The sequence below is a fragment of the Lissotriton vulgaris genome, chromosome 6, assembly GCF_964263255.1.
Source record: "Lissotriton vulgaris chromosome 6, aLisVul1.2, whole genome shotgun sequence".
NCBI classification, from domain to species: domain Eukaryota; kingdom Metazoa; phylum Chordata; class Amphibia; order Caudata; family Salamandridae; genus Lissotriton; species Lissotriton vulgaris.
The window spans coordinates 491,859,124-491,883,827 of NC_141694.1; the positions used below are offsets into that span (position 1 = coordinate 491,859,124).

At 42.6% G+C, this 24,704-nt stretch overlaps 1 protein-coding gene across 15 annotated transcripts in view; it reads left to right on the top strand.

Moving 5' to 3' along the window:
* The window catches only part of RIMS1 (regulating synaptic membrane exocytosis 1), a 1,970,833-nt gene that overhangs the window by 1,922,362 nt on the left and 23,767 nt on the right, over nucleotides 1–24,704 (top strand). For all 15 annotated transcript variants that reach the window (XM_086926498.1, XM_086926484.1, XM_086926488.1 and 12 more), the window contains one exon: nucleotides 23,713–23,852. In XM_086926498.1, the coding sequence (XP_086782624.1) occupies nucleotides 23,713–23,852 (140 nt within the window). The remainder of the gene's footprint in view (nucleotides 1–23,712; nucleotides 23,853–24,704) is intronic.

Here is a 24,704-nt window from a genome sequence, read left to right on the forward strand (position 1 = left end):
TGGAATCTTGTCCTGTAACGCTCAGTAAATATGCAAGACTAATCGGGGACCACCAGACATGTGAAGCAACACCCGCAATGTTGAAGTCCTGGGTGGTTCATGTGGAAAAGAGAGACATATTTTGAGGGCCACCGCAAATATCTTTCCATAGTGTAAGAACTGTCCTCTTCCTCTTGCTTTATAAATTGTTCATTGCTATATAAGTCACCCATGGTGTGACAACTCCCTTCCATAAATTTTTTAATAGACATAGCTTCTGCTATATTTTGGAAGGGATTTACCGCCCACAGTGGCATATCTGGGGCATATGGCGCATTGCGGACTACCTTCTCGACTGCTAGCTCCCATATCGCGTGACAAGTTGAATGATATATGGATAGCATTAGGGCACCCCAGCCCCAAGCATGAGAAGCTCCAGTAGAGAGGCCTCTCCATGTGTACCTGCCAGCAGTCGTTTCTCCAAATTACAATTCTCTTCAAACAAGTGAATTGCATGCTGGAGCTGTGATGCCATATAGGACAGTTCTAGTCGTGGCACCTCCAGTCCCCCCGCCGCTCATTTTCGTTGAAGTGTGTCTAGTTTTACTCTTTTCCGCTTGTGTCCCCACAGCTGTGCAACCAAGAGACGATCCAACTTTATAAAGTACCTATTTGGGATTCTATATTGGGTGTGCTAAAGGGCGTAAAGACCTCGGGAGGATAATCATTTTTATTAGTGCAATCCTTCCCATTAGGGAAAGTGGGATCTCACTCCAGAATTGGATAGAGTTGCAAATGCCCTCTACTACCCTCCCCACATTTACCTCTAAGTATGTGCTGGGCGTGTATCCTAGGCGAATTCCCAAGAATCAGACCCCATCGGGCACTCCTCAAAGGCACACATTGGGTAATTCAGTTTCCATCTTCCCCGCAAGCTCCCCCATGGGAAACAGTTTTGATTTTCCGGGGTTGAGCTTAAGCCCTGATAACTCCCCAAAGCCCCTTAGCTCTCTCAAAAGATCTGGGAACACTCTCTCTGGATCTCTTATGCATACCAGTGTGTCGTTTGCATATAGTGAGATCACGTGGTTCTCCCTAACTTTTTCCTTAGTGTTGCCGCCAGGGGCTCCATAGCATTTGCAAACAAAAGTGGGGTTAGTGGGCAACCTTGATGGGTGCCCCTTGTTAGCGTACATTGTTCAGATACCGGTCAGCATAATCTCACCCTAGCTGTTGGGTTGGTGTAGATTAGTTGCACCCATTTAATAAACCCCTGTCCCAACCCCATCTTCTTTAGGTTTGACCATATGTACTCCCACTCTATGGAGTTGAACGCTTGCTCCATGTCCAGCATTGCCAGTGCGCATCTCTCCGTCGCCAACTTGAAGCATGCCACACATGTGTTAATCTCCGTAGGTTATGTGTGGTGTTCCTCCAAGGTATAAACCCAGCTTGATCGGGGTGTATAAGTTGGGGCACACATGGCATCAGTCGCGCTGCTAGAATTCCACTTAGTATTTATGCATCTAGATTCAAGAGGGATATTGGTTTATAGGAGTTCTGCAGTAGGGGTTTCCTATCTGGTTTTAGAATCACAGTTACCATTGCCTGCTGCATAGTCACTGGTAAGGACCCACTTACTAGTGCCTCATTGTATACGCCCATTTGATGGTCAGCCAGCAGTGGAACAAACCTCTGATAAAATTCCGCCGGAAGTCTGTCACCTCCCGGGTGACAGTCATTATTTCTGTTTTAGTAATTGGTGCCCCTGTGGCATATGCAGTCTTCTGCTCTAAACTAGGTAGATCTGAGTTATGTAAAAAGTCTTGTAATGCTTGTTCAGGTGAGGATAGTTTATTCTTACATACCTCTGCTAAGTGCCTTTCTAGTTTGCCTAAATTTGCCCTTTGTGTGCACACTGTGTCTCCGTCTTTTATTTGAAGTATAGGCGTAGCCTCATTCTCGGTTCTTATTCGTCTCGCAAGGAGGGCCCCGGACCGGTCTGTCTCCATGTGTAATCGTTGTCTATAGGCCGTGTATGTAAATTTTTCTATCCTTCACCATCATTCTAATAGTTCCGCTCTGGTTTTATTCCATTTGGTCATTTGTTAAGGCGAGGTGTGTACTGTCTCCTCTAGTATTTGCAGCTGTCCGTCTTGAGTTTGTTTGTATATCCCTTTCTATCTGGTGACTTACCCCATATGTTGTCTCATGCACACTCCCTGTATCACCACCACCTTCATGGCTTCCCACTCTGTGGATCTACTAGACATTTCTCAGTTCTCCTCACAATAGTGTTTTATTGCCTCTGAGACAACTGTAGCCTAGGGTGGGTAAGTGAGCGCCTCGGACCTAAGTATCCACAATGGTATCGCCGGGTGACCCTCCCCACTCTTCCATATCACTAAAAGTGATGAATGATCGGACAAATGCAGGGGTAGATAAGACACTCCATCTACCGCAGCAGACAGATGAGGTGTAAGACAGCAGTGATCTATGCAGCTGAAGGTGTTAGTTGCTGGGGTATGACAAGAGAAGACTCTTTTCAGTGGGTTGCGGGCCCTCCATTCATCACGTAGATGAATGATCTTCATTATATTCAGTAGCGCGGTTCGCTTTCAAGGTTTTGTCTTAGCCCTACTGGGTTCCCTATCCAGTATTGCATCAAAAACACAATGAAAATCCCCAGACAGGACGACCTCCACTCCTATATAGGGTGTTGCCGCCTTCATAAGCATTGGGAAGAATTAGGGACAGTCAGAGTTTGGGGCATAGACATTTATAATGCAGGTCTCTCTTCCTTCTCATTTTCCATGTAGGATAACTTATCGCCCCTCCGAGTCTAGCACGTAATTAAGGTGTCGAAATGATGTCTCTGATGCCACCCATATGAGCGCCTCTCCGGAATACGAGGTGGCAAAGAGCTGTCTCCTCCATCTCTTACGTAGACTAACATTTGTGCCCCCCATAAGTCTGTCTCTTGTAGACAGGCTATCATTGCCCTGTAGTGTTTCATAAAGAAATGTACCCTGTGTCTTTTTTTTGTCCTGCTATTCCTCTTGCAGTCCATGAGGATTTTCATTATTTGTGCTGCCATTTGTCAATCATGTACCATCTCCCTTCCCTCCGCCCCAAGAAAGCACACATTTCCTCCCTCCTGATTTGATTCTGAGACCGTAAGTCTAAACACAACATTATTAACTTTTCAAGCATTTTGAACCGAAAACATCAAACCATTCCCTTCCCATCCCCCTCCCCATGGCAGTTGTGCTAGACCCGCCTCCTTCTTGGCAAACAAAACATTGTCAGACACCTTCCGTCCCAGGATCCACCCCCTCCAACATTTTCGTCTTGTGTCTGCATCTTTAGTTGCTGATTGTTGCGTCCATCCCATATAACTAGCTGAAGTTCCCAAGAGGGCACTTCTACATTTTGGTGCTGTGCCAGTGTCTGGTATCCATCCGGGTGCAAGGAAGCACCTCTAGCTCCCCATTTGAAGTCCAGCCTCTGATGTTGGGGTACCTCCCCTCACCAGCCTGACTCCAATCTAAGGATATTATCTCATTCACATAGTGAGGTTCCAGTCCCACTCCTCCCTCTTCCACTTATTTTTCCCACCCCCATGAATTCAGAGTTAGTCACTTATCTGAACTTTGTCTTGTGCTCTTCCACTTCCAAAGCAACTATGTCCATTTCTTGATCGGCCGGGTGTTGATACGTGCTCTTGTGATGTTTCAACTGAATCCGACACCGTCTCCAAGTTCGAGGCCTGCAATGCACCATCCCGGCAAACCCTAATCCGCCCGGGCTGGCCAGCCTCTCTTGTTGTTGCTGCCGCTTAGTTTTCCCTTGTTTCTGTGAGCGTTCTCTAGTCATTGACATTTTGGTGGATCATGTGCTAGAGACCAGACATGCCCTTGTATCACCCCAAGGGCCAGAAGTCCGACCCTAAATTACATGTGCAAACAGGTTTGCGACCCGTTTGCGCATGCAAAATGGCCCTGTGCCAGGTACAATTCCTAAATAGCGAGTCACAATTTATTTGCATCTCGTTATTTAGGAATTGCAAGTTGCTATTAGGAAGGGGAGTTCCCTTCCTAATAGCGTCTTCAATCCAATGTATGAATGTTTTGTGACCGCAATTCAAGAGGGTGGTAATGCAGTCGCAATTTGGAAGGGACTTTGTGACTGTCTCTGAAATATTTTTTATGGGCAGGCAGTGGTACCAGGGACCACCAACTGCCCTTAAAAAATGCAGTCGCAATTTGGAAGGGACTTTGTGACTGTCTCTGAAATATTTTTAAGGGCGGGCAGTGGTCCCAGGGACCACCACCTGCCCTTAAAAAATGAAACAAAAACTATTTTTTTTTATGTATCCTGTTTCCCTTTAAGGAAAACAGGCTGCATTTAAAAAAAATGCTTTATATAAAAGCAGTCCCAGACATGGTGGTCTGCTGATCCCTGCAGGCCACCATAACTGGGGGGGGCTGTCATTCCCAATGGGCTCGCAAATTGCGAGAGGCTCATTGATATTAATATGCCTCACAATTTGTGACCCCATTGGGAATCACAAACAGTGTGTTCCACACTGTTGTACATGGCATATTGAGCCTCGCAAGTCGCAGAAGACTATAATTTGCCAGGCACAATTTTGTGCGTTGTACATCTGGCCCCTAGAGTCCAGCCTTTCGCTCATCTCTTTAGCCGTCAGAAAGAACATGGTGCATCCCACACTCTCCACTTGCAGTTTTGCTGGTAACATGAGGCTATATTTTTGGCTCAGATACCGGAGCTTCCGCTTGACCATAATAAACATTTTCCTTTGATCCTGGACCTGTGTGGTATAGTCTGGGTATATAGAGATTGAGTGGTCCTCCTACAACAAGCGTCCTCTGGTGTGGGTAGCCTGCAGGATCACATTCCAGTTCCTGTAGTTGAAGAACTTGGTGTTAATGGCCCAGGAAGGTGCGCCCGGCCAAGGTGGCGGGACCAATGCCCTATGTTCTCTGTCCACATTGAAAAATGTAGACAGTCTCTTGGCGGCTAGCTCCTTGGCGATCCAGTCTTCCAAGAGGAGTTCCGCCGAGGGGCCCTCTTTCTTTTCCGGAAAACCTATAAATCGTAGGTTATTCCTTCTCAAACGCCCTCAGAATTTTCCGCTTTCTTGTCTAGTTGTATTACTTTCTTCTTGAAATCGAACACCGTAGCACTAAGGTTGCATAGTTCTTTCTGCATTGCATCCATGTTTTTATTTGTGGTGGTTACTCAGTCCACTACCTTCGACATGTCGCATCTCAGTGGATTCACATCAATGGCTACTGCATCAATTCTGTTGACCATGTAATCTCTTGTCGATTAAATTGCTTGCATTACATCTGCCAGCGTGGCTGCCTCAATCGCTCCTGGATCTTCTATGACCTCATTTCTAATTGCAGCCTCCTTTCTTACCATAAGCTCTTGAGGTCGCGTTTGCGCATATTTCAATATTTTATTTGTTTGTAGTTTTGGCGATTTGTCTTTACCCATTGTTGTAGGTTGTATCTTTCTCTGCACCTCTAGATTGCAGCTTAGTACCTCTCCTCTTTTTCTCTGGTATTGGCATTCGGAGCACAGTCCTCATGGTCTCTTTAGGACTTTTTTGCTGTTTGGGTATCTACTCCTAGAATTTCCTGCTTCCTGGTATCTTCACTAGGATTCCTCTGGATACTGTCTCCCTCAATTCTGCCCTAGGCCCGGGAGACTGACACAGGTTCTCATTCTAGGCCCTCTGGGTCCATTCGTGTTCCTGCAGTATACGGTATTGACCCTCCTACCTGAATTAAGGGTTACTCACCATTGCTGTGATCTGTATGGGCACCTCAGATGTGGGCCGTCTCCTGGCATCTGTTGTCGCACTTGTCGGCCTTTTCCCTTGTCCCGGGGTGGATGGTAGGTATCCCTGTAGTTTAGTTTTGTTTTTCCTGTTTTTTTTTTTTAAATGGTTCCTGGCCATTCCAATGCGTTCGTCCCCCAGGCATCGGCTCCTACCGGCTCTATTGTCGTGTAGTTCCTATATATCCTATACAGAATCTGTGTGTTCGGATTACAAACACGGTGGGTTTGGTGGTAGACTGGTTCTGAACACCCCCAACGAGAATGTTAACCTGTTTGCATTAGCTAGCTCACAGTACCACTAGAATTTCTACTTATCAGGGAGAGAATAGTTTCTGCAACCTCAGAACATGACAACCCTGATCCCTCAGAATCGTGGAAACAATGTACTACCTTTCGCTCAGTCACTCGTGCTCACTTATTCGATCTCAGAGAGTTTATACCGGAGAAACAGTCGGGCGTGTTACAATAAGAGTTTATTGCACAGTTGTTCTTCTATTGTAAAAAAGATGTGCTGCAACAACTGTTAGACAGTAGCAGATATATATGATTAGCAGTACAATGAAAATAAAAGAATAGTACAGTTCTACCATCTTGCAGTAATCATGAATACATACATGAATATAAAATGCATGATAAAAAGAGCATGCATACTCCTATGATGCCAGTCTAGATGTACCTAAGTGTACCTAGCTTGTGAGTAGGTGTGAAGCCAAGAATCCCTCTAGGATTTAGTCTAGCCCCATTACCTGAAGTAAGAGAGTGTGGGACCCCGCCCTGGTTTCGAGTTGGCCACCCCACGGGGTGTGTTAGACCACTGTCAGCTGGAGCATCTGCATGCAGGAGCCTCAGTGTCTCTGGTCAGTGTGTCGGCTGGAAAGTCTCAGTCTCCTCTCTCTAACCCTAGTAATATGTGCTGCACTTATACAGAAAGTCTGTAGGTTTCCTTTGTCCCTTAATTCTTGTATTAGCCATTGTTGTATTTCAGGATGACGTATGGGATGAACCTTGTATGTAGATATTATGCAGGTGGTGTAGCCTCTGCCTGGTTTCCAAGAGCCCTTATGAATATTCATTCATACTGTGCGACGAGTCTATTGATGAAGTTATGGGACGCTATTGTTCAGGGAAAAACCCTCCTTCTGCGCCGAGGACTAGGACTAGGTAAAAGTTCAATTCTAAAAGGCTCGTTACTGTGTAATGTAAGGGAGGTAATGTAGGTGAAGGTGTATGATATTACCCAGGCCTATATTAGGGTACGTATATGGAACATAACACCCACTCCTCTTCCAAATAGTCAACAATAATAAAATGCTAGCGAACTACTCTCTTTACTAGGTAGCAGCGAATAAAAGTATCAGTGAGCCTCGTAAAACAATGTCTTTAAATTCATTTTAAAATAGTCTTAAGAGGGGCAAAACGTTTTTGCGAAATTTTTGCATTGGAAATGTCACTTAAGCCAAATTCCTAGTTGTTTGTGTATACAAGTCGAACCACTACAAGCATCAGAGGGCCATACTTTTCCAGCGTAAGTGTCAATTTTAGGAAATGATCCAAATTTTGTTACATTTTGAAACCAAAAACAGGAAAAATCCAAATTCTTTCCCAGCGCACGATGAGCCCAGTATAGATTAATTATCCTGGCTGGGAGACACAGCATTGCGATTGCATGCTGCTGTAGAGGACGGACCCTGTAACACCTTGCAGAGTACGTCAATGGAGCACAGATGATTCCCGGAACTGCCAATAGCTGGTGCAGAGGCAGCTGGTGCTGTAGTCGATACCTGGGTGTAATAGTGGTGCTAGTAAAAGTGCTAGTGAAGAGCTGATGCTCAACCAAGTTGTTGCAAAAGGCACCTGCGGATTCTCGAGGAATGGAGCCATCAGTATTGGAATACGCTGCGGACATTGCTGAACATGAGACCTCAAGGGTTTCAGCCTGGTATTCAAGTCCGTAGGCGTGTTGGATGCAAGTGTCAGACAGAGATCTAACACGCATTTTTCTCCGCAAAAGAAGCATCGAAGAACAGGTAAGATGCAGTCCATCCAGACCGGTCTGAATAATAGGAACCAAGAGGCGCTCAGTTCCCGTAGGCGAGGTGTGCCAAGATGTTGTACCATGCGCTCACAGTATTTCCTCTCCAGGAGCGCTTTTGCCATCACAGTGGTGATTGGGCCATCTATTGTGTAGCAGATAAATGACAATCAGGATTCCTGCTATTGAGAGCAGGATTTGAGGTAGACCTCCAAAAGTGTGTATAAAAGTTGGAATAACTCAGAGGATTGTCTGAAAGGTGCTTAGAAATCCTGACACTATGGTCTTAAATAGGTGTACAATACCACATGTATCAGGCATGTTAAAGATACGACCCACCATTTCTGCGAAATGAAAGGGGCAGTTTGTACGTATAAGTGCCTGTATCTCAGTCGAGGTCCTTGCGATTTGAAGATCAAAGGTCTCTCGAGCGGAGGTTAAGGGTAAGGTTTGCAGTAAAAGCATGGCTTTCAGTCCGCTCAAAGTATCAAACTGTATTAAGGAAACATTCAATTAAGGCCATAACGGCGCCTCCCTGACTGTATTCATTGGGGGAAACAATACTTGCATAGAGCAAGTAACCTTGGAGTTAACAGTGACCAGATAGGCAATGCCCGGAAACTTCCCACAGCAACCTTGACTGGTCAGCATCAAGAAACTCCCATTCGAGAGCAGCTTGACTACCGGAGTAATCATGGCCTCTGGAGTCCCTTTCACATGGCAGGATAATTTTGCTACCGAACCATTACATGCTCCGTGCTGTGAAATGTCCTGGCATATGAGAGAACCGCTTAAAGCGTTCTTGTAGTTTGTGCCGCTTAGAAACACTTCTCGATCACCACTCTGGAATCGAAACCTGTATATTAATTCCCAGGATTCCTTAATGTATTCCTTACCCATTTTTCATATTTGCCTGCCTGCCTTTCCTCAAGGCAATATTGAAACTGAAAAGTAGTGACCGGTAGAGTTATGTGGCCATGGATTAGCCATTCTGTTGACGGTGATTCTGCCACTGTAAATGGTAATCTATCCAGTTTTTCCATACGCAGCATGGTATATTTTGCTCCCCTTTGTGCCATTTCTACCTATTTATCTGTTAGATTGTATTCAGAAAACAAAGACATACTGTTGCTAAAACGCCAAGGCACATAGCCTACACGCAAAGATTGCAGCGTCCAGCTTAATAACATAATAGAACCTAAATGAGATTGCCTGTGTTGTAATATGGCCAAATCTTGTTCTCGTATGTCTATCAAAGAAGACACAATGTTGCCTAAAGAATATATGCTGGAGGTCAAAGTTTTTAACCCATTGTCTACCACAGCTAACGCTTTTTCTAAGTTAATACGGTCTATTTCCCGTATTCTCTCTGCAACCTCTTGTTGGGATATTTTCTAAATTTCATTATAGGCAGCATACATGCCAGCATATATGAAACGTTTCTGTTTCCTGTGATCTAGTAAAAAAATACCTAAGATTCATGTCTTGTGTGAGTAAGGATAAGTGCTGTTTCACTTCTGTAAGTGTTGATTTTTCTATTCAATCAGGGCACAACTTCCCAACACTGTAGGATGTCACTGCTCCTGGGTTTTCTCATTGTACATAGCGTGGGTCTGGCCAATGGATACTGAACTCTTCGGTGATACCCCCGAATTGTTTCTGACATCTGTTTGTGTCTAAGGGCCAAACCAAGCATTCTTTCCAATTAGGGTCTAATCTATTGTGCTGTAAAATGCCATTTACTGTTGCCCCTTCTTGTGAAGTTGAATTTTGCCACAACTTCATCTGTGATGGTGTTGGAAACCTAGGTGTTAAGGTCCTTGTTCTTGGCTAGTCCAGTTGCCTAGTCTAGTTTCACGGTCTAGTCTAGTTGCACAGTGTCATTTAGAAATATAATCTGCTGTGGAATGAGGCATGCTCTAAATAGCGCTTCTGTTCCCTGGACTTGCCAGTCCCTAGAACCTCAGACTGATTTTAAGTCCATTGTGTCTTCCATAGGTCAAAACCTTGTTCAGGCAATTGGGCCATAAAGGAAGCAAAGTAAATATGTTTGGTGTTCGTCAACATAATTTTCAATGCCGATGTGGATGCGACTTTATAATAAAATGACATCGGATCAGAAGTGTTTAACCCTGAAAAATATGAACATTTCTGTGCAAATGTTTGTGAACTACTTTTTGGCGGTGTACGGCAATGTTCCCACTGGTGGTACTCAAAGACATTTCAAGTGTCAACAGTCTGAAGTACCTTCTAGCATTTCAGAGTTCAGAAATACAGCAGTTTTCTCTAAATCAGACAACATGTTATTAACAGTTTCAGAGTCCCAATCATCAGAAAGTGTACTGGAGGTAACAATATCACTCAATGAAATTATAAATACATGAGACATTTTCAAAAGTTCAGTAGGACCAAATATGTCGAAATCAACCTTGTCCCAAAATATACCGTCTGGCATAGGAACTGCTGCAATGTTCACTGATAACAAGTCTCTTTGTTCACGATGAGAAGATTGATGCGACTTCAGAATCAAATTAACTTTTTGGGCTGTAGAGCTTTGATGAAGGTATTGTCCATTAATAAGCATGTTAAAAGTTATAACTAAAAATAGCCCGAAAAGAAAGAGCAGTATCCCAGTGATTACCCAGAGTTCTACCCAAGGCGATACCAGGTAAATCTTTTTGAGAAAGTCAGAAAGTCCTTCATTTGCTGCTTGCCTTGGGCTGGCATAGTTTCTGGCTCACTTGGATCCAAAGAAAACGTATCAAAGTTTATGAAGTAGTCAGGATTTGTGAAATCGCATTTTGCTCTTGTCCAGGCATGTTGACTAAACGTATTTATTAGGTCTAATTGCAGCTTGGTTTGTAGTGCATTAGAAACACGGACGACAGTGAACCTTCTTGAAATCTGCACCTAACCTAAGTAACCGATTTAATATATCAATCCCTTTCTATTAAATTAGGGACTTGTGTGCTAGTTCAGAAGAGAACCTTAGACAAAAAACACAAAAGCACAGGTGCACAACAAAAAATTCAATGTTTTTGGTGCTATAGGGAACCTGAGGCTGCAAGTACTCTACGTGAAGGAAGACGTGTCGGGCCGTGAATAAACATATCGCGAGCCGGTTGCTGTTAGGAGATGGGGAATATCTCCTTATAATAATGGGCCAATGAGCACACACTAGCAATATAGGGCCTTATGGAGATAACGGATATGAGAATGCGTGTCTAACTAATAGAACTTCTTAAATTGATTTATAATGGGAATCATCAAACCTTTGCCAGTGCTCCTGTCCTCATTTCCAGTCGATTATTTACTATTTATATACTCAACAATCATCACGGACTTCTGAGTTATAACTCCTTCTTTGGCATCTTGGGATATACATACCCCTTCCAAAGTCTGAAGTCTGGGCGCAGTCTCAACATATATGTATTTGACTAATCTGTACCATTTGATCTGCTGGTTATACCTGGGAGACAACCTCCTCTTGCCCTGAAGAAGTCCCAAGAGGGACGAAACGCTTCGGCTGTACAATCTTTTCCACCACGTTTTGGAGTAAAAAGAAATCAAAATCATTGAATTCCACTCTTGTGATCATTATATCAAGATTTTAATATACTGTTTGAATTTTTTGTTGTGCACCTGTGCTTTTGTGTTTTTGGGTTTGTAGTGTAGTTTCTATATTTCCAATAGGCTCTGCGCATTGGAATATTATATCCTATAGATTTGACGTAAGACTTAAGTCAATAGGTCTCTATCGAATGTACTAAACTTAACAGTGAGTGCCAGCTAGCTCAGAGGTCACTAGAAACTTTCTCGAATTCACAAGAAGGGATTAGTTTCTGACAACCGTATAAACATGACAACTTTGTTTCCCAAGAATAAGAATATATCTCTGAGTTGTGGAAACAATAGATAACTATTTTGCTCAGTCAATCATGCATTCTTCGTTTCTACAGAGTTTGCAGAGAAATAGAGAGACAGGCGTTTTCAATAAAAGATTTATTAAACAGTCTACTTTCTCATGCAAGAGAGGTGAACTGCTACAATCGTTAAACAGAATGCAAAGTATAAAGCGTACAGCGTAAACTGTAATATGAAATAATACTGTAAGAGCATTGTATGGTTTCTAAGCCATATAAAAATACATAAATAATATAGACTAAAATACTCCACTGGTGCTTCTAAAATACGCCTACCCCAATGTACCTAACCTAAGTCTAGTACGAGGGAATAAGTAAGTATTGTTTAGCATAGGTTTTGTTTTTGCCAAGAATCTACTAAAGGTTTCTCTAGGTTCTAATCAGCTCCATACCTTTTTAGAATGAAGGAGGTCTGGTATCTCTGTCTCGGCACTCGATTTCCCAATACCCCGCAAGGGGAGCCGGAAACACTGGAGCTAGATTCTGAGTAGAGAAGGGCAGCTTCCTGATCAGTGTGTCAGCTGGAGAGTCAGCTTCCTTCGGCACTTGCTGTAGCGGGCTGCATCGGGCAAGTAGGTCTTCGAACTGCTCCGAACCACCGTATCTTGCTATAGCATTTGAAGGTATATTTATACCTTGAAGGTGTTTAGAAATGCCATAGTTGACGTAAAGTCGGGCATATGAACATCATGAATGAACCCCTGGGGAATAGTTGTTCATTGTAAAACTAAGTGAGTACTTGGAGAAATCAATATTCAAGCAAGCGAAAGTCCCTAACAGCTTAAGCTGGTTTTCCAAGAAATCGCTGTGACGTTTGGTGAACGGATGGAAGTAGCCATGCCTGTATTTGGGTAGCATTGACTACGCCTAAATAAGGGCTTTATTTCTTTGCCTATATAAGGGCAACATGAATTGTACCTATATAAGGGCATGAATCGGGAAAATTCAATCAGAGCCTAAAAAGCCACACAACAGGTTGTTATTTTGAGTTTCATTTTGAAATCGAACTTGTTCAAGGCCAACGAGTTCACTAGCATTGTTGCATAGTCCTTCATTCCGTGTAGATGACTCTTCGAATGTGATGAGTCTGTCCGTTTGAACTTCTTAAATTTGAGCTACTTTGGAATCCACTTGGTCTACTGCTTAGTATCGGCCACATAGTGTGGTTTGATTAAGTCGATTGAGGCAAATCATTTCTCCTTTATTTCAGCAAGAGGCAGCAAATGCACAGTTCTTGTTCCTTGAAATGCTAGGACTGGTACAGGTTTTCTGTATGATGGTCCAAATTCTGTTTTATATGCTATTTTCTCTCTTCCCAGTTCCCCGACTTTTGGGATCCAGACAGGTCTTGCCGTGACTGACTTGACTTCCCCAGTGACTGTTTGTTTCACCTTGCAAGGCTCTTGCTTCATTTAGTTCTTGTAACTTAGCCAAAAGGTTATGGATGTCAAAAGGTTTTTTATCCGCCACTGTGCTTTCACTATCACGATCAGGTACCCACATTCTTGTACCAAATAGGACCTGGTAAGTAGTGACACTCCCTAGGGAACTTCTTGGCTGGTTATTGAGAGCTCGCTGTACCCTATTTAGGCGATTGACCCAACTACTGCCACGCCTAATACCCTGGCTGTTAAAGATTGCTTTAGGTCCCAGTTTTTCCTTTCCATAAGCGAATTTCCCTCAGGATGGCACAGAGAGGAGTACCGCAATGCTACGCCCATACTTTCCATGGCCTCTTTGTGAGCCTGAGAGCTAAACGCCAAGCACTTCCAGAATGTAACGTGCCAACTGCGTATGTCCCTATAAAGACTCGCAAATCTTTGATAACAGTTCAAGCGTCAGTCGAGCGCTGAGGCCAAACCCATAGGAATCTTGAGCATGAATCCACTGCGACCAAGATATACTTGTAAGCCCCATCAGATTGTAGGGGGCCGAAGTGGTCCAGATACACACAAGCGAGAGGTTTGTCTGATTTTAAAAACTGTTCCTGTGCCAGGTGTGTTATGGTGGAGCCTTTCATCTGCTGACAGATGTCGCATTTCTAGACATAGTCTTTAGTTTGCCTTGTTAGACCTGGCCACCCATAGCACTGTTTTAATAATTAAATAGTCGCTGTAATATTTGTGTGCGCGGAGCCCAAACCCTCATATGCTGCAATAATCCAACCTTGTCTACGATCCATTTGGTATTACTCTATCCTCCACTCCAGTAATCTGAGCATCTAACTTGTAGGAGTACTTGAGTGGAAATTTCTTTGGTACTGGAGAGCTACCCTTGTGTGAAGCAATGTTAGCAACCATAATCTCACCGTCTATCCTCGTTTTTGAGCGAGTGATTGCAGCTATGGAAGCTGTACATACATCCCCTTTCACGGCTTCATCAGCCAATGAATTCCCTTCAACGTGAATGCCATAACATTGATTACTCAGTGTATGAATCACGTGAGGCCGTGGTAGTTCGTTTCTCAACTCAGCTACCTGTTCCCATAGTATTTTATGCTTAATTGTGCCACATTTTGCGCCTTTGAACCTGTTCCGTTCCCAATGATGTAAATATTCATTGTATGATTGCAGACAGTAAAAAGAATCACACACAGTGTGGGGAATTCTAGATCCGTATTCACCAGTGCCAGTAACAATGCGTTTAATTCTGCCCGCTGTGCCAAACGGTTCCCTAGAGACTGTGTTTTCATGTAACTTGGATAGAACTTTCCATCCCGCATATGACCTTTAATGATTGTGCATACCGCACTGTATTGCTGCTTACTCCCTATGACCCGCTGAGCAGATCTGTCAGTGTAAATTATATATTCATACTGATCTAAAGGCAAGATTTCATTTGATAGAGGGTATTCTTGTTCATATTGCAGGAATGCTTGTGTATTTAGACTTGAATCAAATCTGTATTCAACATCTGTTGCAGTAAGAGAATTAGCCCATTAAACCCATCTCTGATGTAAGGCTTTTGCCTTTGGAATGCTAGCCTTTGTAACAGAGTCTAAAGCTGGTACCAGGGTTACAACAGTTATGCGTTTTCCCTGAGCCAGTGCTCCTTCTCTTGCTACAACGTTCCTAACTGCTGTCAGTATTTTCTCTGTCAAAGTGAACGCATTTCTGTATTTGTGTTCAGGTGTGATTTGTAAGCGAATGGTAGGTACTGTTTCGCTTTCATTGAAAGTTAAGTGTACCTGCATTAACCCGCTATTACACAGATCACTAAGTTGCGTATGTTTACGCGCGTCTGTAAGTGTTTTGAAGCTTTCATGTCTTCTTGTAGTGAACGTAGGATGTTTGCGCGTTCCTGCGTCCATTGTCTAACTGAAAAGTCAGGTTTTATTAAGTTGTAGAAAGGTTTTACTCTTTCTGCATCATCCAAAATGTATGTTCTGCTGAAATCTAGGAATACCAGTATTGATTGTAATTTTTTTAATGATTTTGGAGGTTGGAGCAGCGCACATCTTTCTAAAAAGTTAGCTGCCGGACTTTTCCCTTCACTTGAAAGCTCATATCCTAAAAACAGGACATTGAGGTGGGCAATTTTAGATTTTTTGAAATTAAATATGTAACCCTCAGAGGTGAATCCCATAATTATGGTTCTCTCTCAGGTCAAGTGCCTTTTTAAGTCCTTGTTCGTTAGATAAATGTCATCCACATAGGACAACGCTTCCTCATCAAAATGTTGGAGTAACTCAGTTCCTCTTGCTGAAAATAACCCCGGGCTGTTCTTATACCCTTGGGGGAGATAACAAAATTGTTGCTGTGACCCCAACGCTGAGAATGCGGTCAAATACCTGCTTTCTGACGCTATATTTTGGCAGAAAAATCTATGCGAGATATCAAGTGTAGTTTTATATTTCTTCCGCACAATGTTATTCATTAATGTGGCACTGGGTGCATTTTGGACAGGGAATGTCTTAGTGCATGTGTTTAAATGTCTGTAATCTACAACTAGACAATATGAGTTGTCCGGTTTCATTATGGGAAACAAAGGATTGTTCATTGGTGAGGTGCATGTTTCAATGATCCCTTGATATTCAAGTTGATCTAGGATCTCCCTGACCAGTTTGTTATCTTCTTGCTTTATAGGATATTGTCTCTGTGCATTTGATGAAACTTTTAACAGGATCACGTGGTGGGTTGAATCTTCATCCCATCCGGCATGATTTTTGTATAATACTGGAGCTAGGGCAACTGCCCACTCCGGTGCATATGTGTGTTTAATATGAATGGGAACGAGGTCGGATAAGGCTGGAAAAATTATCGTTTCTACCCTAGGGCACGCCATAACGAATGCTGGCGGCCAATCTTGTTCAGCTAAGAGGATATCATAACCAAATGACAGGTTCTCACAAAAGAGACCTTTAATTTCCTGGACTTGTCACTCTCCATTTGGAATGTTATTTTATATAATGTATGCAGGACGCTTACCCTCATATCTGGTGTTTCCGCCGTAATGTAATCATTCAAGTCTGCTGTCACCAGAAATTCCATCAGGTTCTAGCGAGCTATTGTTACTTCTGTCGCACTGTCTAGCATCGCCGGAGCCCATTCCCCTTTCAGAAGTTGTGTACTCAGAATTCTGGGCATGTCTGATTTTCAGGCCTGCAACTTTCTTCTTTTTAATTTGAGTTTTTTTTTGGGAAGTATAGTCTTGAGCGTGCTGCTTGTCTCTGGACTTTGTACACTCTTCTTTGTGTTCTGACCGTCCTTCTCTCTAGGAGTTTTTCGTCGAGCCCTGAAAGGAACGAGAGGAATGTGTATCAGTATCCTGATACCTGTCATGTTTCCTAATATTATCCCTATTCCTGAGGTTGTACCTCCTTTCGGAGGGCTCCTGTGGAGGAGATCCAACTCTAGATTGAGAACTCTTTTCTCTGTTATTTTGTTTTCTATTATTATTATCCCACTTCTTTTTAGGAGAAGCAGGTGTCTGTTTGAAATCGTCCTTTTCAGGACTGCCCACTAATTGTGGTTTTAGAGCTTTCCCACCCAAACTGTCTCTGCCTAATTCTGCATATGCAGTTTCTATAATTTGGGGTAATTCACGTTCCTGTTGTAAAGGACCAAACTCCTGTACCCGTTGGCGGATTGCCACTGATGCTGCCTCTTCTTTAATATTTGCTAATACTATTGCTGATACCTGGGTGTAATTACTTAATAATTTCATCCCTAAATTCAGAGCAGATTTGTCCCCGTACTCATTTTGTACTTGTCTTAATACATCTGGTATTACAGCTAAGGATGGTATGCCATGAGTTCTGGTATAGATAGCCACGAAGTTTGTACCCCAAGCTGTACAATCCTCTATTTGTGGTGTAATCCCCATGGGCAGGCATATTGTCAGCATTCTGTGTTTTGTATACTGGCTAGTATTCGGGAATACTGCTTCTAACTGTGTTATTTTCTGAGCTACCCAAAATGGAATTTGCTCACATTTAGTGGGCATTTTTCCCATTCCTGCGTGTAATGTTTGTGGAGTAATTGTAGTTGCTATATTTTGTGTGGGAGCTGTATTTGTTGTAGCTCCTGCCGGTTGAACTGTAAGTGTTCTCATGACAAATTGCGTCATGTTTCTGTAAAGTTTAATCAACAATTTGTGTTGTTCGAGTAATTCATCTTATGGCATTGTATCAATGTCATGATGTGGTGTGTAGGCTGCTAATATCGGCCATGTTGCTCCTGGTCTTCCTAGCAGACCGAGCCTTACTCTTTTTCTTGTATGAGGGAGGGCGCCTTTAAACCAGTATTCATGTTCCTGGTACGTTAGTGGAATTTCAAAGTCTTCATACCGAATGTATTCCACTTGTATGTCATCTTATGTGTAATAATGAAAAAAAAATCCTTGCATTTGCTGCTGGGAATGTAACCCGTGAATAAAATGTTTGAAAATCTTCTTGTGCTTCTATCATGAATGCTACTATGCCACCTCTGGCTGTCAAACCATACTTAAGTAGTTTGAGGGTGAGTGCCTGTCTAACATTTGGATGAAATTGTATTCCATTCGGATCTTCTTCCTCGTCTGAGTGAGGCCTTGGTTGTAGTAACACATCCAATACTCCTTCTTTGTTTGTCTTGTGTTTTAGAACACATAATAATTTTTTAAGGGATAAGGTGTTTGCACAATTTAGGAACAAAGTGTCCTTCATGCTTGATTAACCAGCAGCCAATAAATAGGATACTTTGCCTACTCAGCTGTGGTGGAGTTTTGTGCCACCCACTCCAGACGTCTCTTTTGTGTGTAGGGGACTCTCAGAATTAGCACGACTGACCTACTCAGATTCTACTGTTAAATAAGTACCCAGCCAACATTGCTGGCGCCATGTCATGTAGTTCCTATATATCCTATACAGAATATGCACGTTCAGATAACATAAACTGTGGGTTTGGTGGCAGACTGGTTCCGAGCACCCCTGAGAATGTTAACCTGTATGCATTAGCTAGCTCACAGTGCCACTAGAATATCCTCTTATCTGGGAGATAATAGTTTCTGGCAACCTTAGAACATGACAATCCTGATCCCTCAGAATTGTGTAAACAATGTACTATCTTTCGCTCAGTCACTCATGCTCACTTATTCGGTCTCAGAGAGTTTATACAGAAGAAACAGTCGGGCGTGTTACAATAAGAATTTATTGCACAGTTTTTCTTCTAGTGTAAAATGGATGTGCTGCAACAACCGTTAGACAGTAGCAGATATATATGATCAGCAGTACAGTGAAAATAAAATAATAGTACAGCTTTACCATCTTGCAATAATCATGAATACATACATGAATATAAGTGTATCTAGCATGTGAGTAGGTGTGAAGCCAAGAATCCCTCTAGGATTTAGTCTAACCCCATTACCTGAAGTGACAGAGTGTGGGACCCCATCCTGGTCTCGAGTTGGACACCCAGCGAGGGAGGTGTTAGACCACTGTCAGCTGGAGCGTCTGCATGCAGGAGCCTCAGTGTCTCTGGTCAGTGGGTCGGCTGGGAAGTCTCGGCCTCCTCTCTCTAACACTAGTAAGATGTGCTGTATTTATACAGAAAGTATCTAGGGTTCCTTTGTCGCTTTTTTCTTGTATTAGCCATTGTTGGATTTGAGGATGAAGTATGGGATGTACCTTGTACGTATATATTATGCAGGTGGTGTAGCCTCTGCCTGGTTTCCAGGAACCCTTATGAATATTCATTTAAACTGTGTGAGTCTATTCATGAATTTATGGGAAACTATTGATCATGGAAAAACCCTCTTTCTACACCCTGTACTAGAACAAGGTTATAGGTTCAATCCTAAATGGCTTGTTACTGTGTAGTGTAAGGGAGGTAATGTAGGTGAAGCTGTATGATATTACCCGGGCCTATATTAGGGTACCTATATGGAACATAACACAATAGCTTGTGTGAGCCTTATCACATCCAAAGGCCACCTTTCTGAGTCTGGGACAGATCACTTGAGTCCCGCAGCACTCTCCGCTTCCTTGCCGCGGCGCCCCCTCCATCAGGCACACAGGCCGCGTGGTGTTCTCGCAGCAGGGGCCCACCCTCGGTCCTCCGAGCTCGTACCAATGCTCGGGGACTGGCAGTTTATCCTCTTCTTGTTGTCCCTAATTGCTCCATCCTCTGTTTCCCTTTCCTCTGAGGCTTTACCTTTGTGGTCCGGATCTCAGGTCCGGTGCTGATGCTAAGATGTTGCCGCCCTGCTCCCCTGAGCTACTTCAAGTATGTTGTCTCTCTCCACGCGGATGGCACTTTCCCTTGTTTCTCTGCACCAGTGGAACCTGGCTTCCAGTCCATGCTCATATGGTAAATTTTTTGGGGTCCGGATATTGCAGGATGAGGACAGATTGTCGGGCTGTCAGAGGCAGCTTTGAGAAAAGCAACTATTCGGCCATCTTGTTAGGCCATGCCCCCCCATGTAGTTCCCTAGTTATGTAGCATGAGCATGGCATGGATCCAGCTGAAGGCATGGTTTATAAGTAAAATGAAAGGATAAACAGTCAAAATGAAGGTGTGGTGACAGGATGGCATGGTGGGAGGACGGAGAAGAAACCAGGATAAGGCAAGCCTAGGTTGGCAAAGAAAGGCTTCTTATTAAGGTGCCCTGCATGAAAAGAAAATCGGAAAGTGGTGTCCCTATGAAGGAGGGGAGATGTGTGATACTCAAGGGCAGGTATGTGCGAGTAGGACACAATTATATTTTCCAAGGATATCTGACAGCGGACTGGCACCTATAGGTGGTGTGCATCTAGGCGCTAATAACGGCGTGACCCTGATATTATCTAAACATCTGGTCTGTAGGTGGACAGTGTGTGGTCTTAAAATAATAAAAAGGCAAATGTCAGTGTGTCAAAAAAAGGGGGGCATGCATCTAACGCCCCAGACTGGTCCAGGGAATTTTGGCGTTAAGGCCCTGACTATCACATCAGAGCCTGAAAACCCATCTTTGTTCTCAATGGAACAGGAATTCTTAGTATGTACCCATCAACAGGGGGCAGTTAGGTTTGTCTATGATACCTCACCAGTTGTCATCTTCTGTGCGTCCTGCGGCCCAAAAGTGTCTCGTAAGTTCAAGTTCAAGTTCAAAACAACTTTATTTCGATTCATAACGAATCATAAAAAGCACATAGACAGAAATACATAATTAAGGGGTGCAATTACATTGGGTTGCAGTCACAGTTAAAATAGAGCAGTTAAAATATTTACAAAATGTTTTAAAAAAAAGCAGCAATTTTTCAGTAATTCCATAGGGTGTTGTCAAGACTATTAAATTATCTATTTCCAGAACGTTTTTTAATGCGGAAAGCAGCTACCAAGAAGTTAGCGACATTAAACATATTTAGTGGTGAGTCTAACTTTTTTAAGTAAAATAGGGCAGGCTTGATTTGGACGAACCCCTTATTCTTAAGCAATGGGACAATATACTTTTTCCTGGGCAGATCATATATACCACAGAAGAACATAAAATGAGCAGTGTCCTGCAGAGAAAGTAAGTTAAGTGCTGTTTTTCTTACACCTTATCGAACTACTATGTACCACTATTCTCTGTCCAACCTTGCGTGTGGTCCTACCCACATAAACCATATTGCAAAGGCGTGATAGTATGTAGATGACCCCCTCTGTGTTGCAGTTAGTTAGAATGCGTAACTCCCCAGGTGTAGTCAGGCCCAAGTCAGTCTGTGACATTTAGGCGGTATACGAACAGACAGAGACAGCCCACAGGGATAGTGGCCCATGGCAGGCACAGCTGACTATAGGGTGTTCTGGTGAGCCTCCCGCTGTGTTCGGAAAGGTACTTTGGGACGTGTGTGAATAAGGATGTCCCCAATGTTCTTGGTGCATTTCAGGGAAAACAAAGGTTTGTGAAGCTGGTTGTGCCATGTGTTAAGAATTAACAAGTTTCTGTTTATGGATTTCTTGACGATGTTGGTCAAGTACCTGTAGGTGCTAACACATACCATGTTCTCCATTGGGCTTTTGATATAAGTTTCAAGTAGGGCTTCTCAGTTGTTGCTCTTGGCCCTTTTTGCTACTTTTTAAATAAGATTTGTTGGGTAAGATTGCTTTGACAAGTGGGTGCTTTTGTCAGCATGTTCTTTGTACTTCGTTGTTTTGGTGCAATTTTTGCGTATCCTCAGGAAATGTCTAACCAGTAGATTTTTTCTCGGGGGAATATGGGTGGAAACTGGTGTAACATGGAAAGGGAGTTGCATGCCATAGGTTTTCTGTAAAACTCTGAGCATATTCCACCATCCTTGGGATATAGCCGAAGGTCAAGAAAGGGGAGAGAGGTTCTACTGAATTCACATGTGAATCTCAGATGGGGATTCCTCGAGTTAAGCCAGATGGTGAAGCTCTCAAGTGATTTGAATGAGCCTTCTCATATCACCAGTATATCCTCAATTTATCTCCTCCAGATTTGAAATTTGGTAGAGTATGGATTGTCTGGTGGGTAAATATATTTGGACTAAAAAGTGTGCATGTAGAGTTAAGCTATGCTTGGGACAAAGTAACTGCCCATCAAAGTCCCTGTGACCTGCCAGTACATTTGTTCTTGAAACTGGAATATATCCTCATTCATAGCATATAAATCTCATCTGGATGTTAGTATAAGAAGGTTAGTGGCAGGTTTATGGATTTGCCTCTACTGTTGGTTAAGTGCCAAACAGCAATGACGTGAAAGTCACAGAGGGGACCTATTTCTCCTCAGGAACAGGTTATAGGTGCGAAGTAGTTGAGTATAGAGGCCTGGATTCTGCATATGGAAGCCAAAAGTTGGGTAACCCCTACATGGCCTGCATGTGGAACAGGAACATGCAGGAACTGATCAGCACGGAAGATGAGATAAAGTGGGTGTGAACACCTTCTAATATGGGAGGACAAGAGTAATCCCCACAAGATGTGCATAAGATATATGAATTCTAAATGGGCTGCGTTTCTGAATGGGCACTGCTTAAGATAGACTGGGCACAAACCCCACTATCAACAACTCAGGGCAAGCTCAGCTCATTAGTCTCTGACAATATAGAACCATGGTCTAGATGTAGGTAAATATTTTTTACCAATTCTAAAATACCGAATTTTACCGATTCGGTATTTTAGAATCGGTAAATTAGATGTAGGTAATAATTCGGTATTTTTTACCGGAACGGTAAGATTCGGTACTTACCAAATCGGTATTTACCGATTCGCTATTTGCCATTGATTCCTATGGGCCAGGAGGCCCATAGGAATCAATGTCAATTACCGAATCGGTAATTACCGATTCGGTAAATACCGAATAATTCAAGGGTTTCAGGGTGTCACTTTGACACCCTGTTGCACCCCTGATTAGTGCTTGTGTGCCGATACAGATTTTCGGCCGTTACCGACCGTTATTTGGATACTGGGATGTAGGGCATCTCAAAATACAGATTCCGTAATTTTACCGATTCAGAATTTTTACCGAATCGGTAAATTTACAGATTCAGTAAAATTACCGAATCTGTATTTTGAGATGTAAGTGGCACTGTAAACAGTGCCACAGGGCTTTAAGGATTTGTTATTTACCACCAACTATTATTTGGTGGTAAATAACGGATACCTGTGTATATGCAAATCTGTGCATGTAGACCTGTGCCATGTGGCGCAAATACATGCCCATAGGCATGTATTTTGAGATGCCCTACATCTCCGTATCCAAATACCGGTCGGTAACAGCCGAAAATCGGTATTTTCGGCCGTTACCGACCGGTATTTGGATACCTACATCTGGCCCCATGTGAATGCCACATGACCCCTCTTTCTCCCCCCTCCACAACTGCGTTGCCATGCTAACTTTCCTGCAATGACAGTAAAGTAGCATGGACTAAAAAGTTTTACTAGACAACTTTAAGGTTGACAAGCTTGAAAGGCTGGGGTTTCTTTTTGTTGTATCACACACATTCCAAATTGTTTTCTTTTATTAATCACCAGGAGAGGTATTTTGTGACAGTGTCCTCTTTCAGGAATGGAATATCTCTTGTTGGCACTTGGTGAATACTGGTTAATAATGGAAAAGCAAAAGGGGCAGATGAGATCTAGTACAAAGATTTCTTTGATTGTTTGGTTTGTTGTACCTGGTAACACTTGGCAGCTGGGGGTTTTTCCTGACATCTTCTGTGAGATTAAAGACAGTGTTAGAACACCTGACCCAATTAATGTGCCTGTGTTCAACTAATGATAGGCAGCATATAACGAGTGGGCACACATTGTCTTGCTTATTTCAAATGTAAATAAAGTTCTGTTCAAAAAACCTCGTTGGAAGTTGGCTCCTATATTAGATGATAACACAGTATAAAAGTTAGTAAGTGTTCCAACTTATTCTTTCTAGCTTTACAATAATATGTCTCATTACAGCAGAAGCAGAATAGAAATATTACTATGATATATTTTTATTTTCTAGCACCATATGTCAAGGTTTATCTTTTGGAGAATGGATCCTGCATTGCCAAGAAGAAAACGAGGATTGCTAGGAAAACCCTTGATCCCTTGTACCAGCAGTCACTGGTTTTTGATGAAAGTCCTCATAGCAAAGTGCTTCAGGTAAATATACTTAAACGTGTCATGCAAAATATGTATTCCGCTTAAAGGCAAGCAATAATTTTGAGGCCATTATGACTGTTTTGAGGAATTTATGGTGGGCAAGAGCATGTGTTGGTCCATTGGTTTAAGTAACACACGTTGCCTTTAAGGTCTTAAAGGTTGCATTGGTAACTTAATTAAAATATGGGTATATAATATTTTCACATGGGTGCAAACATGCCCCACGCCTTATTCTAAAGAAGTATATGTACCTAATTTGTAAACCCAAAATTAAGATTAAGATTTAAATAAGGGTTTAATCTTTTTTATCCAGAAAACATCACATTGTGTTATTAAGTTATGTGTATAATCCAATACATAGATTATTTCATTATTCTTAGAATGATCTTAAAATAGACTACCCAAAATGTAATACTCAAAGAAATGTCACTGATACCAGTCTTCAATATTGTAATACTACCTTTATTTTATTTCATACTTATTATCCATTCAAATTGCTTTCAGAAATTTTAGGTAGGTTAGTTATGCTTAAACCTGCAAAAACATGTAATGTGCCAGTGTGAATTGTTTTTTATTTTTCACCACACACCCTGCACATACAAGCTTTCCAACCATCCCTTCCATGCTCCTACCTTCACCCCAATCTGTATCATGCCTAAATAGAGCAAAGTAGTTCCTTCAGGGACGGTAATGTGTCTCTAATTATGATTATATAAGATAGAGTCCTATTCACTGAAAAGTGGTAAATCCGCCCCCCCCTCCCCAGATTTACTTGTACATGCAGATTTACTATTTTTGGGTATTCACCAATTTCTATTGGAATCCGGAAGAACACGGCACATGGCGATCTTT